General features: G+C 37.9%; 1 protein-coding gene across 4 annotated transcripts in view; it reads right to left on the reverse strand.

The window, feature by feature from the left end:
• Positions 1-9,471, reverse strand: part of RASA2 (RAS p21 protein activator 2) — a 39,789-nt gene extending 30,318 nt beyond the window's left edge. For 3 of the 4 annotated variants that reach the window (XR_005955807.1, XM_041475729.1, XM_041475730.1), the window contains exons 1-3: positions 9,370-9,471; positions 3,997-4,100; positions 2,888-2,982 (exon numbers count right to left, since the gene is read on the reverse strand). Coding sequence is in view for 2 of the 4 variants with exons in the window: in XM_041475729.1 (XP_041331663.1) it covers positions 2,888-2,982; positions 3,997-4,100; positions 9,370-9,446 (276 nt within the window). In the remaining 2 variants the exon portion in view is untranslated. Of the gene's footprint in view, positions 1-2,887; positions 2,983-3,996; positions 4,101-9,369 lie in introns of those variants that run through there. The other variant, XM_041475731.1, reaches the window with a different exon arrangement.
• Between the last annotated feature and the right edge of the window lie 5,951 nt (positions 9,472-15,422).

Here is a 15,422-nt window from a genome sequence, read left to right on the forward strand (position 1 = left end):
TGACTACAGTAACACGGCTCTAAGAAAATATTTCCCCAATATGCATGGAGAATGTCAGAAGATTTTTGGCATTTTGTTTGCTGAGAGCAGTGTGATGGTTTCCTAAAGTTGCTGATCTGCAGATCTATATCAGAACTTCAGACATAATATGCAACTGGGTTTTAAATGTGGCTGTACAGAAGGCTTTTACTTGAAAATAGAGAAATCAGCCATTCTCATACAATATATAATAAACAAACAGTGACTTCATGTGAATGCACTCTGCATCTGTAGATCTCAGGGCTGTTCAAAGGCAGGTAGGTACCATTTTAACTTTACAAATGGATTAATAATCAATTTTCAGGTACTTATTAAAGGAAGATGGAGTATAATTGATACAGATCCTATCAATTTTAATAAAAGGAACAGAGAATGTTCAAAAACCTTAACAGTGTGTGAAAGATTTGGATCTTACCAATGTGTTTTTCAAGCACAGATCTCTATAAAAACTCCAACTATGAATAAATACATGTATAAAACTATATATAAATCTCTAAATTGCTATGAATAATATCAATAGATCAAATGTGTGTATCATCAAATGAGCCAATTTCAAACAAGATTAATGAAGATTTTATAAATAAAAAGGGATCAAGCAACCCTAAGAATTTTAGTACCATGCTGACACTATCTGCATTTTAGAAAACAAGAAAAATTTTTAAAAGCTAATAAATGTAAACAAGTCTGTGCCAGCTGCAGTTAAATGTGGCCTGTTTCACCCAGCTTCTCAAATTCTGGCTTATTTATTTAGTATTCTCCCATTTGTATTTCTTTTTCAGGAACTAGTGGAGAAAGAAAAAAGTTTCAAGAAAATAAGATTAATATGAACTCGTAATACTGTGAACAGCAGCAAAACAAAAACCAGCTAATATCAAAACACAGAGCAGAGCAGCTGCTTTCTATAAGTCTCCACCGCTAATATTCCTGGTGTACAGGCTGCTAATTATACCAAAGTTAACCTGTAAAGAATAGCTGTATATAAAAAGTACACTTTTCTTGGAAAAAAATGCAGATGTATGGAAAACCCCAAAAATAATCCCAACCAAGCAACTGCAAAGTATCCTGTGCATATTCATGGAACATGAAATACTTCTCTGCTATCCTATTGCCTTGCACACATCATGAATTTTGGGAAATACTCACATGGAGGGAACCAGAGGAACAAAAACTCAACTACATGTATGGTACCATGAGGAAAAGAAAACAACTTTTTTTTTCCTCCAAACTGATTTACCTTTATAAATATTTCATGCACTTTTCCTGCACATGTACAATATAAAAGTCTGCTACTTTCAGCCATGTCCAGCCAACAATCTTGGACATCTCAGAATATATTTCAGTACTGTATAGTACATCCAAACCAACAAGATTTCAGCCAAATGTGACAGATGGGAACTGGTCTCAGCTATGCTCTAAAGACTTTTATGGAAAAATAAACCAGGTCAGGAGAAACCTACCCAAATGCTCAAGACTCAAGAAAACATAAATATGAGGAGCATACACCTAAGCAGAAAAGGTAATTTCTTAATGGAAGTGTCATGTAGGACTGTGCTTTGCACAGCACAGTCACAGAAAAGTAAGTTTATATTCTGCTGTGAGTCATAAAGCCATGGAAAACTATAAACTTTTTATTTCCAATATCTAAGAAATCACTAAATTCTATTAATGCAATATTCTAACTGAATTTTCAGACACTCATATAGTATTACGACAAAAAATAATACTTTTCTCAATACATTTTTACGACAGAAAAAACATAGAAGCATGGCAATCTTTAAGTCAAAGTGGAAACTACCTTTCAGTTTGTATCTGGAAAGTGCTTTCTAGAATTTTCAGAGTGATTACATGAAAGAATTCAAAGAAGACAATGTGTAGCTGGACTAGATGATCTCCAGGTCCCTACCAAATGAACCATTCTATTCCATTTGATCATAACTGAAAGAGGACTGATTTTCAACAGAGAAGAGGAAGTGGTATTCAGATGTTTTGAAAATCTGTCTTCATGCAAAGCAACCACATGCCCTCCTATACCCAAGAGCTGCAGGCTAAACTTATGACACATAAATGAATCATCTGTGGAAATAATAGGAGAATTCTGTGTACATTCAGATCTTGTAAAAGTAGCCAGGATTCTCCCTACCCAAAGGGAATTTCAGGTTACTAAAAAAAATACAAACACTGTCAAGTCTAAGACTTTTGCCCTCAGGCAAATCTGGAAAAAAAACCCTGTTAAAATCTACTAGTTTATCACAGCAAGAAGTATAAGAGTTTTGTTCTTGAAACCAAAAAGAGAATTGCTACAACTTCTAGAGCCATCTCACTTTTACCTATTCCTAGAACAATCCTGTTTGAAGAACCGGAACCACAGGCTGAAATAAAACTGTGAAGTGCAATTCAATACTGAATGCAGAAAGTGTTTCAAGATAAGATACATGAACACAGCACAAGTACCTCCAAGTTTTGAAGACTAACCATTTCCATGTCACAGAATATGCCATTATTTCAGTTAACACCAAAAATCACCCCAAAAAAAAGTTATTCAAGAGTTTTATGATCCATTCATGTGCCTCAAGTACACGACGTCTCTTACAAGCATTTCAGACATCAAAATACTGTTAAGACATTTCTCAAACAGTTGCTTCATGTCTTCTGCCAGTTTTAAGTACCATGAGGAATAATACCAGCTTAGGCTTAGAGAGCATTATTCTCTAACCAAACTGAAGACACAACTGCCTCACAAGAAATACAGATGCTGAACCTTATCTCCAACAGCTCAATGTAATCTTCTACCATCATGTCCTTATCTGCACTGAACTTTCAAAATGTAAATGTGCAATTTAATAGTTACCTGAACCTCTGAATTAGAATCAACAGGTTGAAGCATAAACCAGTTCTCTTTTCCTGTGTAGTTGCATAAATCTTCTTTTTTGATTGATACCTTTCCTGAGGGAGGGTGGCAGGGGGAGAGAAGCATAAATATTACCTTCATCTGAATAGAACAAATATTTAATTATGTTTGAAATTTGATTTTCTTCTAAACTCTTTTAAGTTTTTCTTTAAATTTATGATGTTATATGAAGAACATAAGGAACATTAAGGGTAAGTAAAGCAGAAAATAGTTTGTATAAAGCCTGATGGCATTAATTATTATTTGTTATCCTGGATATCATCAATACGAAGGTAAAATAAAGAACACACTTGAGGCTGGAAATAACATAATAGATTTGGGAGAACAAAAACTGTGTTCAAGAATGCTTAAACAGGAAACTGAAGTAGATGCCTTTTACTCTTCTGATTGCTATTTGGAAAGCTGTTATTATATCTAATTATCTGACATCCTGGTGCAAATTATTTCCTTCCTCAATTCAAGTAAAGCAAAGGCTTTTTCCACAGACTATTAGAGTTTTATAGCAACTGTATCCAAAAAGCACCTGCAATAAAGTCATTATGCAGTAGAGAAAGAAAGAGAAAACGACCTCCCATGATTTTTCACTTAAGCTACTCAAGTTGCTGCCAAATGCTTTTTAAGTCACTAAGTTACAGATTGTATTGACAGGGAAAAAATTATCTATAAACAATTTCAAGAATTATTCCACAATTGTAATTATTGTGGAAAGATTCCACAATTTATTCTTTAAAGATCTATAAGTAGTGACAATTATTCAAATATTCCAATGAAGCAAAAGTGGAAAACAAATAATTTTTTAAAATGTATTCAGATCATAATAAGACTATAAAACGCCCTACTATCTGAAAAACAAAACATATTTTAGTATAATACAATGAAGCCAGGAAACAAAATCCTTCTTTTCAGACTTTAAAGGAGCACTTAAGTGCACTATACACAGTTCTGAAAGATGCTTCACCCATAATTGTACCCTTAATCCTACAGAGATAATGCTACTGGAAATAACCCAGTGTTCTGCAAGAGGCAGACAGCACCTCATAGACACTTACCTATACGCAGGTCCTTCTGTAAAACACTTTTATCATAAATGTAGAAGGACAACCACTGGAATGTTCTTGGAATCTCAAAGTAAAACTCCTCTCCAAAATAAGGACTGAAAGAAAGATTTGAAGTTAAAATAGAGAAACACTTTATGCAATTTATATAGAACATGAACATCAAAAAGCTGCATTTTACTGCTGTCTCAGCCCATGGCCCTCAGCACTACACTGAGCTGTCATCAAAGGTGCCCAAACCCATTTCAATACAAGAGCACAAAAACATGGCAATGCCTTCTGTTTGTTTAATCAAAGGTAAGAATCAGAGCACACAGAGAGTGGTGTCTCCTCTGCAATTTCAATTCTGTTTTTCTGCCTTGAAATTATTCTAGCTCGTTCTCTAGACTTCCTGAGACATGCACAAGTTTTGTTTCATTTTGTTATTCAGTACATGATTAAACTGCATCTAATCTTAAATTAATCTTCGTGATTACTTAACTAACTGGCATTTGTCTAGCTCTAACTTCCATGTCAAAACTGCTGCTCTAAGATACAGACCCCTAAGAAGTTATCACTAGAAACTGTAAGATAGAACAGGGAAAAAGAGAAGCGTTAATCTCAAATACACACGATCTCCCTCACACCAAAATGGTCACCACATTTCTCCAGCAAAAGAAATCCAGTATCATGTTTACAGTTCTCCCTATTTAACTGCCATGTGCACAGCCCTCTACAGAAAAAGACTCTGGGTTCCTCTGTGTTACACATATTTCATACAATGTGTTGGTATCTTCACTCCCAGAACTGATACTCTCATTTAAGGAGTACTTATCGATGTAATCAGAGCCAGCAGTCAGAAAATTGTATTTCAAGACTGAACAAAACCACAATGTTGTTTGTGTTACTGCAAGTGATGAATTCCGCAAGTCAAGCGGATCCACAGAAAAACCGTGCCATTCTAGAACTGGGTCTTAAAATAGTTCCAGTTACAACGTATTAATATCACTGGGGAAAGATGTTCATGTTCATGAAACTACTTTTATGCAGAAAAGTACTGTGATATCTGTTATACCAAACCCTGAAACAAATGTTGGGGGCTTTTTGTTTCCCAGCAAAGTATCATTCTGACCCTACTGCTGCAGTACTTTCTTAAACTAATAAAAATATGACAAATTGCTTATGTTTGGAACAAGCAGTTCATGTTATTACCTACCCAAAGGATACCATGAAGAACAGGTCACCATCCCTACTCTCTTCCCTCCAAAATAACCATGGAAAAAGCTCACCCCATGCTTAAGGACAATGGCTCATCAGATAAATTAAAAAGAACTGATAACTAACTTGAAAAGTGGGTAAGAACACAGATAAAAGAATCTAGTATTTCAAATGTCTAGAACAGATTTTTAGAAACAAGAACTTTAAGGGCAGGAATTCATTATAAGGAATTCCACAAGCAAAAATGTTCTTTTTGTTAAAACACAGACCTTGTACCACAGGCTTCAAAGCAGACAAATCAGTATTAGCCTTTGCACTACTCTGAGAATTAATTTAAGAATTCTCAGTTGAAAAATTCAGCTGTGGTTTTTCAGCTCCCCTCTTTTTTTTTATAATTTCAAAGCCAACAAACTCTGCTTTGATTACAAGGGCCGAGTTCTTCTTGTCAGCACCATGACTGAAGGCTTAAACTCACGAGCATTACCTTTAGCAGCAGTGCAGCCCTAAACAGCCTCAACTTCCTTATTACCATCAGAGCTCATTTTAATTGTATTGACACAGTAAGTCAGACCAAAACCCAGGATCAAACACAGGCTTATTTTAAACTAAGGTCAAGTCCAGGATCTGCTTCCCCTCGCAGCCATACAAATAAAGTTGCGGCAGCACAAACAAAGAGACTACAGCAGAAAGAGTGAACAGTGGGAGAATGAGCTGGCACTGGTGTCAGGGGAAACTGCTCCAGCTCAGCTCCACACAGATATCCTAAGGGAACAGCAGACTCCAGTGCACACAGCAAGTGCCAAGGGTTTAAGTACCTACTCTGGAAGGACCTATGGCACTCCATGCATCCAATTATAATTAGGTTGGGATGTAGACTATAAGCAGAGACTTCCAAAAATCTATTCAGCACTTTTATCTTGCACCTAAGAGGGCAAACTTTGCAGCTACACATATCCCCCAGCCCCTAAAGGATGAACAGCCATTAACTCTACTATTATTACTATTATTTTGACCTCAACACTACATTAAGTCTCAGATTTGGCAAGAAAGAACAAGCCAATAACACGAACTCAAATAGAAGGCAATACATTCTTTTACTCATGTTGATACATTTTTCTTTATCTAAATTAACAGAGGTTATCAGTTGTTGATTCATAAGCAAAGTATGAGGCAGAGAAAGAAAACTTAAGGTAAAGAACACAATGTATTAGTAAAGAAATTCTTAGGTAGATCCAGAATAGGCTGGCGGGGTACAACAGTTTACACCAATGAGAAATAATTAAAATGGGGAACTCACTCATCCTGTTCCTCAGGGATTCAGTCAGTTTAGTAATTTCATTTGTGACTTTGATGCAAGAACTTTAAAGACTGTGATGGATACAAAATTAGAAGATAGCTCTAATTCAAAGGACAACCAGACTGCCACACAGGAAGAACTGGATTACAGTAGTACAGAATATTAAATTTCACTGAGTAACACACTCCTCTGCTCTTCCCTTCCTTGCTACAGTAACCTGGCAGTTCTGTGAGGACACTGATCGATGTCCCAGCCTGTCACCTAATAAAAGCAATGGTTACATCAACGAGGAAATTAATTTCTGCTATAACCTTGCACTACCACAAAGTTCGTTTAGGAAAAAAAAATTGAACTTAGTTTAAATTTTTAAAAAAAAAAAAAAAAAAAAAAAAAGAGAGGACACACATGTACCACAATACCCTTTTTTCCTCCCCATTCCTCATATTTGGCCACAGACACCTGATGAGGCTCACAGATATTCTTTCAACTTTTCAAGGGGAAAAAAAAATAAAAAAAATAAATCTTTCTTTAGAACCCACAAAAATCCCACACCGTGTCAGGAACTATTTCTTGAGTCATTAGCCAAAATAACCCTCTTTCACTTCAGTATTATTTAATATTTTTTAAACTTTGGAAAGTAATTTCTTTTACATCTGCATTCCAACAACTCTCCCAGTGCTGCTGGAAGGCCAAACCTATTTGCACATTTAAAAAATACACTTCTTAATAATTTTCAATCACGGTAGTCAAAATTAATTATAGTGATAATTACTTCCACAGACATTTAATTAGCTGATATTCACAGGACTAAAATTTAGATTAAAAACTGTATAAATTTGCAATCCATAATACAGTGACAAAAACAGACTGTGAATTATGTGTGTAAGAAAAAGCAAGCAAATAATATGAAAGAAAACAATGAAATTCAAAGTTGCACCTATGACTAAAATTATACTGTACTAGACCTCACTGAAAAGCAATTTATAAAGTTTTCAGGTTAATAAGAGATTGGAGCTTTCATCTCCTATCCCAGTACCTCTAGGTTAATACGATTTCTAGTTCAACACAGCAATAAGAAACAAGATGCTGTAATTAAGTCTCTGGAATGAGAGTCACCTTCATAACTGCATACACAGTAGCAATCAAGTATAAGCATCCAACTCTGGTTGCTGGTAATAGAGGATGAGTTTTATTATTACATTTCACTGGTTTGTATGGAACCCTCCCCTAATTCAGAGGATGAAGGAGTCACCTATGAAGTTAGTGGAGACAGAAAGGAAAAGAGCAAATCCAAACACCGGGTTCTAACTTCTAATACAATGCTGTCATCACATGAAAAGTTCTCTATTTGAGTCATGTTATTTGAGACTCCTTTCTCCCCAACTGTTTTGTTGTAGTGAGATTTTTTACTTCATTTCCTCTGTAAAGTATTAATGACATTGCAATTACATTTCAGTTAAAACTTCAATACTATTAAAATATTTTTGATGGATCTAAGGCATTTTACTTCATCAAATATTTTGATATGCAACTAATAATTCTTTCATTAGGTGATGAAAGTACATAAATGTAATAGTTTTTAAATAAAACATAATAAAAATGTCTGTGGATACATCAAATGTAACAGATCTAAGCACAGTAGTAACTTCTAGGGTTTCCATTATTAACATCAAAATCAGAGAGCAAAGTCTTTCAGAGATGGGTTGGGTTGGGGTCTTTTGCTCATGAAACTATTGTCTATTTGTAGGGGAAATGTTAAGTTTCTGCTTTGTCAATACAGTCTCTTCAACATTTTTCTCTGAAGGATTACTCAATTGATTTTGCTTTGGTAATCAACTGCAGCCTGTTAAATTCTGAAAATTTTACGGATCTAACTACAACAGCTACAGATTACGAATATAAGCGAAATATCTGTTCCTGACTGGCATATATAGCATTTGCTTTTCATGCAGAAGCATAAGGAGGCCCTGAAATCATGTCCTGAAAAAATTAAATTCCCTATTTAAGTTTGTCATCTGAGCTGTTCCTCACCTGTAAACATCTGGAGAAAGATCTCAAAGAATGAACAGTAACAACAAAGCCACTGGAAAAAGGAATTAAGAAAACTTTTCAGCATTTGAACAGACTGTCTGGGTTTTAAAAGGAAGGCTTAATGTCACCTCCACATAACTGAAACTGTCACTCAGATTTTCTGAACAATGAAGTTGCAGTGATGTTTTCTTGGGTCCTCTGTGAACTTCAGAGTTTTGAGACATGAAAGCCCTTACACGACTGCAGCTGCATCATCCTGACTTTTTGTTTGATTCTTTTTAAGGCTCCAAATCAGTAGCAGAATCTACAGTAAATGGTGCCCAGGGAAGTAAAGCAAGGTATTCTGTGTGGATCCTGTTACAGTTCCCAGAACAAGAATTACAGGAGAGAACAAGGCCTGTTCAGGGGACACCCCAGAGCACAGAAAACTCATACATGGCAGAGTTCCGGTTCCTTCGTTCTAGAAACAGGTTTTACCAGATACACAGTAAGAGCAGAATTCCACCAATACACTTCAACTGCTTCCCAGAAGAAGGAAACAACATGGGGAGCATGTACCAAGTAGATTTCTTTCCCTAGAAAACAACCTAGCAAGAAAAAGAATGTTACACTGCCCACTGGAACAGAACAGAGTAATTGTGAAATATATTCTAGCATATTTCATTTAAAAGCTCACAAGACTCAATTTTGACTTCTTGCAACACTCTCATGATTTACACATTGCTGTAACATCTGAGTAGCTGCCACAAGTCAGTTCTCATTTTAAAGCAGTACAAGCAAAAGCCATACACACTGGTATTGGGCCGTCTTGCTTATCATATCCATTTAAAAACTGAGCTTACCTTAAGGATTTTTCAACTACCTGTGTACGAAAAACTTCTTCTTGGTCCAAGTTTATGGTACAGAAAAAGTCTCTCATTTTATTGGGTACTAAGTGTTTGGCGTCATCTGTAAATAAAAAAATTACAATAAAAATTGCAGGGGAAAAACAAAATATTAGGTACAAGAATGTCACAGTTTTAGTGTGTTCAAAAACTTTACTTTTCCATTCAGCATGCATTTTGATATTAATTTTCAATTCATAAGCTTCAAGAGGGCAGAGAAGTTGCTACATCCAGCTTCCATGGAATGAGAGTCGACAGGAAGAGACACACTCTGACTCATGAGCACCACTTCTTGCAGCACAGCACCTGCACTTTCCCTTGAAAGGTCTCATCTCTGGCTTGACCCTGCACAACTTGCTAAATCCGAGACACTCACAGCCTGAGGTCATATGGCATTAGGTCATAACACCAAGACATGATTTGCCTGAGCTATTGTTCACTTGGTATTTTCCCCACAAATACTTTGGCTAAAGGAAGCTGATTAATAAGAACTTGCCCATCAAATCTTTATTTCATTTTCCACAATGAACAGCAAATTGTGAGTTGGCTGAGCCTTTGAAAATATATCCCTCATGAGTACTGTTCATTTTTTCCTAACTAGTAGAAGGGGGAAATAATCACCTCCTAATTCAATGTAACATGGAAAAGAATAAAAGGAAGTTTCTAATAAGAAGGAAAGATTGGCAGCACAAGAATACAAAGATTTGCTGGGTATTGAATCTAGGTCACTGCAATTACATGCTGGACATAAGGCAGATCTGTTAGGAAATGGTTCCCTCTAAACAATCACAGCTAAAACCAGTTGAAGTTGCTCTTCCAAAATCCAAATGCTACAGACATCTATGTTAATTTATAGCAACACCATTCTCTAAATTAAACAGAGACTTTCTGCCCAGATGTCTCCTTCCTCTTTGAATGTCTGAAGACAACAAACAGACCCTTTCCACCTTTTATTTTGCTAAAAGAAATGACAAGCTCTTCTGGTACTCTCTCCCATGAGAGGCTCCTAAACAGAAGAGGTGATCTGTCCCTTTTCCACTTGGCTGTCCAAACCACAGGCAACCAGAATTGCATTAGGTCTTAGTCAGGACCTCTCACATCCTTGCCTGCTGCTGGAAATACCTCTCCTGATGACAAGTGGAATCAACTTTATACAAACATTATCTATTTATACAAGATATTAAAAATAGGATGAAAAGTATATCTAAGTATTGAGTTTTAATTACTTTTATGTCTGAACAGCATAAGACCTTTCAGAAAGTACAGTTTGAAACTAGATTTGAAGTGTCACACATGTTTATTTTTTAAAAATGCAGATATGAAGCACAGTGAGTAAGCTTTATTCTCTATGCTGGTAAGATGTAAAATCAAAGTTCTGTTTTCTGTCTCCTCCACACTCTTTTTGTGTTAGATGGTTAATTTAGGTTAACCTATTACAGTCTTGGAAGATAAGTAAGTAATGCCCAGCACTGGAAGGGCTGCCCTGACCATCTCTGAGCAGAGAACGTGACAGTTTAACAGGAACACAGACTGAAGTTCAATCATGACATTTTCCAGGTCAGGGATATGTACACTGATGGAAAGCATGAACAGACACTTAAGGAACTTCCACTGTTGAAACCTGTGCTCTCAGAAGCATCAACAAGCTTTTCATCAGCTTGGGTGCGGGAGAGGAGGAAGCATACACATATTTTTAAACACCACACTTCATGTTGACAGATTGAGAGACGTGAACAAAACCTGGTTTTAATGGCTTTAGACTCCAAAAAAGGACTAAACTCCAAGTCACCCTTCAGTGAGATATTGCAAGAGAACCAAGGAAAGCATCAGATTACCACTGCCTTAACTTTTTTAAAGGAAGAGCTAATTTAATAAAACATATGACATATAAAAATCAATTCACCAATCTGGATGTAATCCCCTGAGAGCCTTTGATAACAAAAGTTTGTAATTAATAAGCATGAACTGGATGTGTCAGCTGTTCCTGAGAACAGCTCCGTTTTTTAGTTAATACTTGGCACAGTCCTATTTTCCCATAAAATATTTAAAATACAACATTATTTAATGATCACTGTAAAGGCACAATACAGTGGACTTTGAAATGAAATTACAGTTATTATAGTTTCATATTTTCTTAAATGGAGTAGAAATTAAGTTTTTCTGAATAATTCACTATTTGTCTGTACACTATAGTGCAGTTTTTCAGTTTTAAAAGAAACTTTCCACCCAGAGGAACACACAAAATACAAGTTTTGATTCCAGTTGGTTAGAGCATGGTGCTAACAACACTAAGGCTGTGGGTTCAATCACCATATGAGCCATTCACTTAACAGCTGAAATTGATGATCTTTGTAGGGTATCTTTCAACTCTGAATATTCTGTGATCTGATTTTCTAATCAGTTAAAAACCTTTATTTTGTAGCCCAAGTGTCTGGCTTTAGAGAAGAGACAAATTTTGGGAGGAAGAGGATCCTCAGTCCTGAGTTAAAAATAACCTCAGAGCACTTGTCAGGTGAAATACAGAACATGGTTTCTAACACCTCCTATTATCTGTGACTGTGGGAGACGTTTCACCTACATAGTGACCCAACTCTTGCAGGAAGCTTATTTCCTTTAAAACAAAAAAAAAGGCTCAAGTCTTCGATTACACTGCATCTTCCTTTTTCTGAGAAACCATAGGCTATAATGGTTGCATAAAAATCAAGTATTAACAACATCAGATATCTGCTTGAATGTTTACATTTTCTGTACATATATATAATATCCTCTATTGAGTAAAAGTGTGCAATTAGTGTCCATGTTCTAAATTTCTTTGTTCTGGGTCCCTACCAGAGGACATTTATGCACACAAACTCTGAAGTATTTGCTTCACAGGACTAAACATATTATATAGCAACAATAAATTCCACTCCAGGAGTGCAGCATAATCCAAGATAACCATACACTGTTAAAAACACAGTGCAAGTTTGAAAAAGAATGCATCCTGAATCCTCAAATGAGCTCTAGGAGACAACAGGGACACTTTTCCAAGTGCTTCACTAACGCAGGTTTCAGTAAACACTCCAAAAATCAAGGCAACGAAAATCACATACTGTACTTCCATATGGCATAAAATGAAAACAGAAGCCCCAGCCTGAAACACTACACTACGAGATACGCCTAAAGCTACCTGACACCACATACCTCTGCAAAGCATTCTTGCCATTGCTATGGCACATAAAATAGAGCCATCAATACAAAAGCATTGCCAAAAAGGAAATACAGTCTTTTATTGGATTTTTGGTGAAAACCTGCTTAAGAGTAATACTACACTTTCCAAAAATATTACAGGGTCTTAAACAGGCAAGACCAGTTCACCTCAATTGAAAACTGGAGGCAGAAGACTGGTTGCAAACACTGACAGCCCAACACAAAAACAGGGTACCAGGGACTGCAAACCCATCCTTACTCAGATTCTTCACTGCCAGGTATGCAATGGCTGCTTAAACCACCTTTAAGAACCTCTCAATTCTACATCTGGTGTAATGATTTGTATAACATTGCTAAATTTAGATTTTGCCACCAATTCGTGCATTGGAAAACAAGGTATAAATAACAGCTTTCTGCAGATGGTGTTTTCAATACATGCAGAATTACACAGAACTGACATTACCTCATTAAAACTACCATGCTCTCTCATGCAACACACAAAAAGTGAGCAAGTGTCAAATTTTAATTGCCAGCAAAGTTTGGGCACTGAAATGTATTCTCCTTGTAAGAAACATGCTATAAGGAATTCCTTCAGACTATGAACACCAGCTTTCCAAAGTGAGGCCTGCTATTAATCCCTCCAGATCAAGGAGGATTACATTATTACATTTGTTTATTATTCTTCATTCAGAGGGTTTTCCCCTACAAAACACAGTATTAAACTACTAGCAAGAACTGAAAATAACACAGTATTTGTGGTGTGAAGAAGCCAAAAGAGCATCTAGGCATCAGAGGGTTCCCAAGCTTCCACAGCATATTTAACTCATTGAGTTTTTAAACAGTTTTTGTTTTCTTAGAAGAAATAAGTAGGTTTATAAAGTGATTTTCACACTGTTTCAAGACATGTCTTTTATTGCAGCTTCCACTCATTTTTCAAATGGGTTCTTACAGGTCCATCTTGAACTTTTCATATATTCCCCAGGAAGAAGTTCACAGTCCTGTTTACTGACACTTTTGTCAGTTAACTGAACATTCAAAGCTAGGATACAACCACAGGCTCAATCCATAATGCATAAATAAAACTGGTTTCAACATAAGTCTCAAGACATTTTGCCTTGTTTTTTAATGCATATTGGAAAACTTTCATCAAGTTCAATATCCCAAAAATGTAAAACTCACTGAATGCTGTGTAGTCCAGTGTTGACAAAACCTTACGATAAAAGATAGGAAGCAGAATAGTATCAAAAAATAAGCCACTTTCAATAACTTTTAGCAACTAACTTCTTATGTACTCCTAGGAAGCAGGTCATAGTCCTTCTTCCTAGGGAGTACTATGACCTGCTTCCTAGGGAATACATAAAACCTTGGTTGCTAGAGATTACTGAAGACAGATTAAGAAAGGTGGGGCTGCTCAGCTGGAGAAGGTTGTGTGAAGACCTCACAGCAACCTTCCAATATCTCCTGGGGGAAGCCAGAGAGGGACTCTTCATCAGGAACTGCAGTGACAGAATGAGGAGCTCCTATTGTTCCCATTGGAACAAACTGAAAAAGCTGAAAAGTAGGTTAAATATATGGAAGAAATTCTTTACTCTGACAGTGTTAAGGCAGTAGCATAGGATGCCCAGAGAAGCTGTGGATGCCTCATCCTTGGAAGTGGTCAAGGGCAGGCTGGAAGGAGCTCTGAGACAGTGTAGCAGAATGTGTCCCTGCCCATGGCAGCAGCACTGGAATGAGACCATATGTAAGGTCCTTTCCAAACGAATCCATTCCATAACCCTATGATTCTATGAATTCATGCTTTAACCCCAAAACTAACAGTATGCTTTTTAAAAGGCTAGCTGGCCTGTATTATTTCTGTGCTAATTGCTAACAGCAGCAGATCTCAGTGTGTGTTCAGCCTTGCCTACCTAACCACATCCTACTGCTCACACCTCGGACTGAGAGCACCTCCAGCTCCACTCCGAGCCATCTCCTGTTTTCATGACCCAGTCTTCTATTTACTGAAGACACAGTAAATACATCTAGGCTGCATGACGATATTTAAGTAAACACGACTCCACTCCTCCACCAAACCTAATCCTTCAACACGTTTTCACAACCGGTTCTAGCCCCAGCGCCATGCCCGAGTCAACTTGTTTCGCTTCATTCTCAAAAAAGTCGATCGGCCGCGTGAGAAAGGAAACAACCAGGCTGCGTCCGAGCGGTATGAATGTACTCCGATACCCCTCAGGAAGCCGCCGCACATCCTGTTTCTCCCACTCGCTTTGAAGTGCTCCCCAGCCGCGCCGCACTATCTGTGCGCCTCCCCGAGCCCTCCTCCCAGCCCATCCGCCGGCTTCCCACGTTACCGAGGCTATCGGTATTGGCAGTCAGCACTTCCCAGCCACCAAAATAAGGCCACCGGCCTCTCTCTCCGCCTCCTCCCGCTCGCACACACGCTGCACGGAGGCACGGGAGTGCTGGTGACCGCTTCCAGAACAACCCTTCACCACCAACTTCCTGCACATCGCTAATTTCGCAATTTCAGCCTGACAAACAGACTGTGATGCCCGAGGTCCGGGCGGGAGGGGGCATTTCTGTTCGCCCGCTGACTCCAGGGATCCCTCGGAGCCACGGATGCTTCCCTGGCACTCCGGGCCGGCCCCGCCGCGTCCATGTATCCATCCATCCATACAACAGCTCACCCACCCATCCCGCCCCGGGGCGCGCAGACCCCGGCCCAGCCCGCACGTGCCGCCGCTGCCGCCACAAAGCTCCTCTGCGGGGCCGCCGCGGCGCGGCCCGACCCCGACCCGGACCCGGACCCGGACCCGGCCCGCGGC

Source organism: Pyrgilauda ruficollis, unplaced genomic scaffold, assembly GCF_017590135.1.
Source record: "Pyrgilauda ruficollis isolate IOZ18807 unplaced genomic scaffold, ASM1759013v1 scaffold36, whole genome shotgun sequence".
In the NCBI taxonomy this organism is placed as follows: Eukaryota; Metazoa; Chordata; class Aves; order Passeriformes; family Passeridae; genus Pyrgilauda; species Pyrgilauda ruficollis.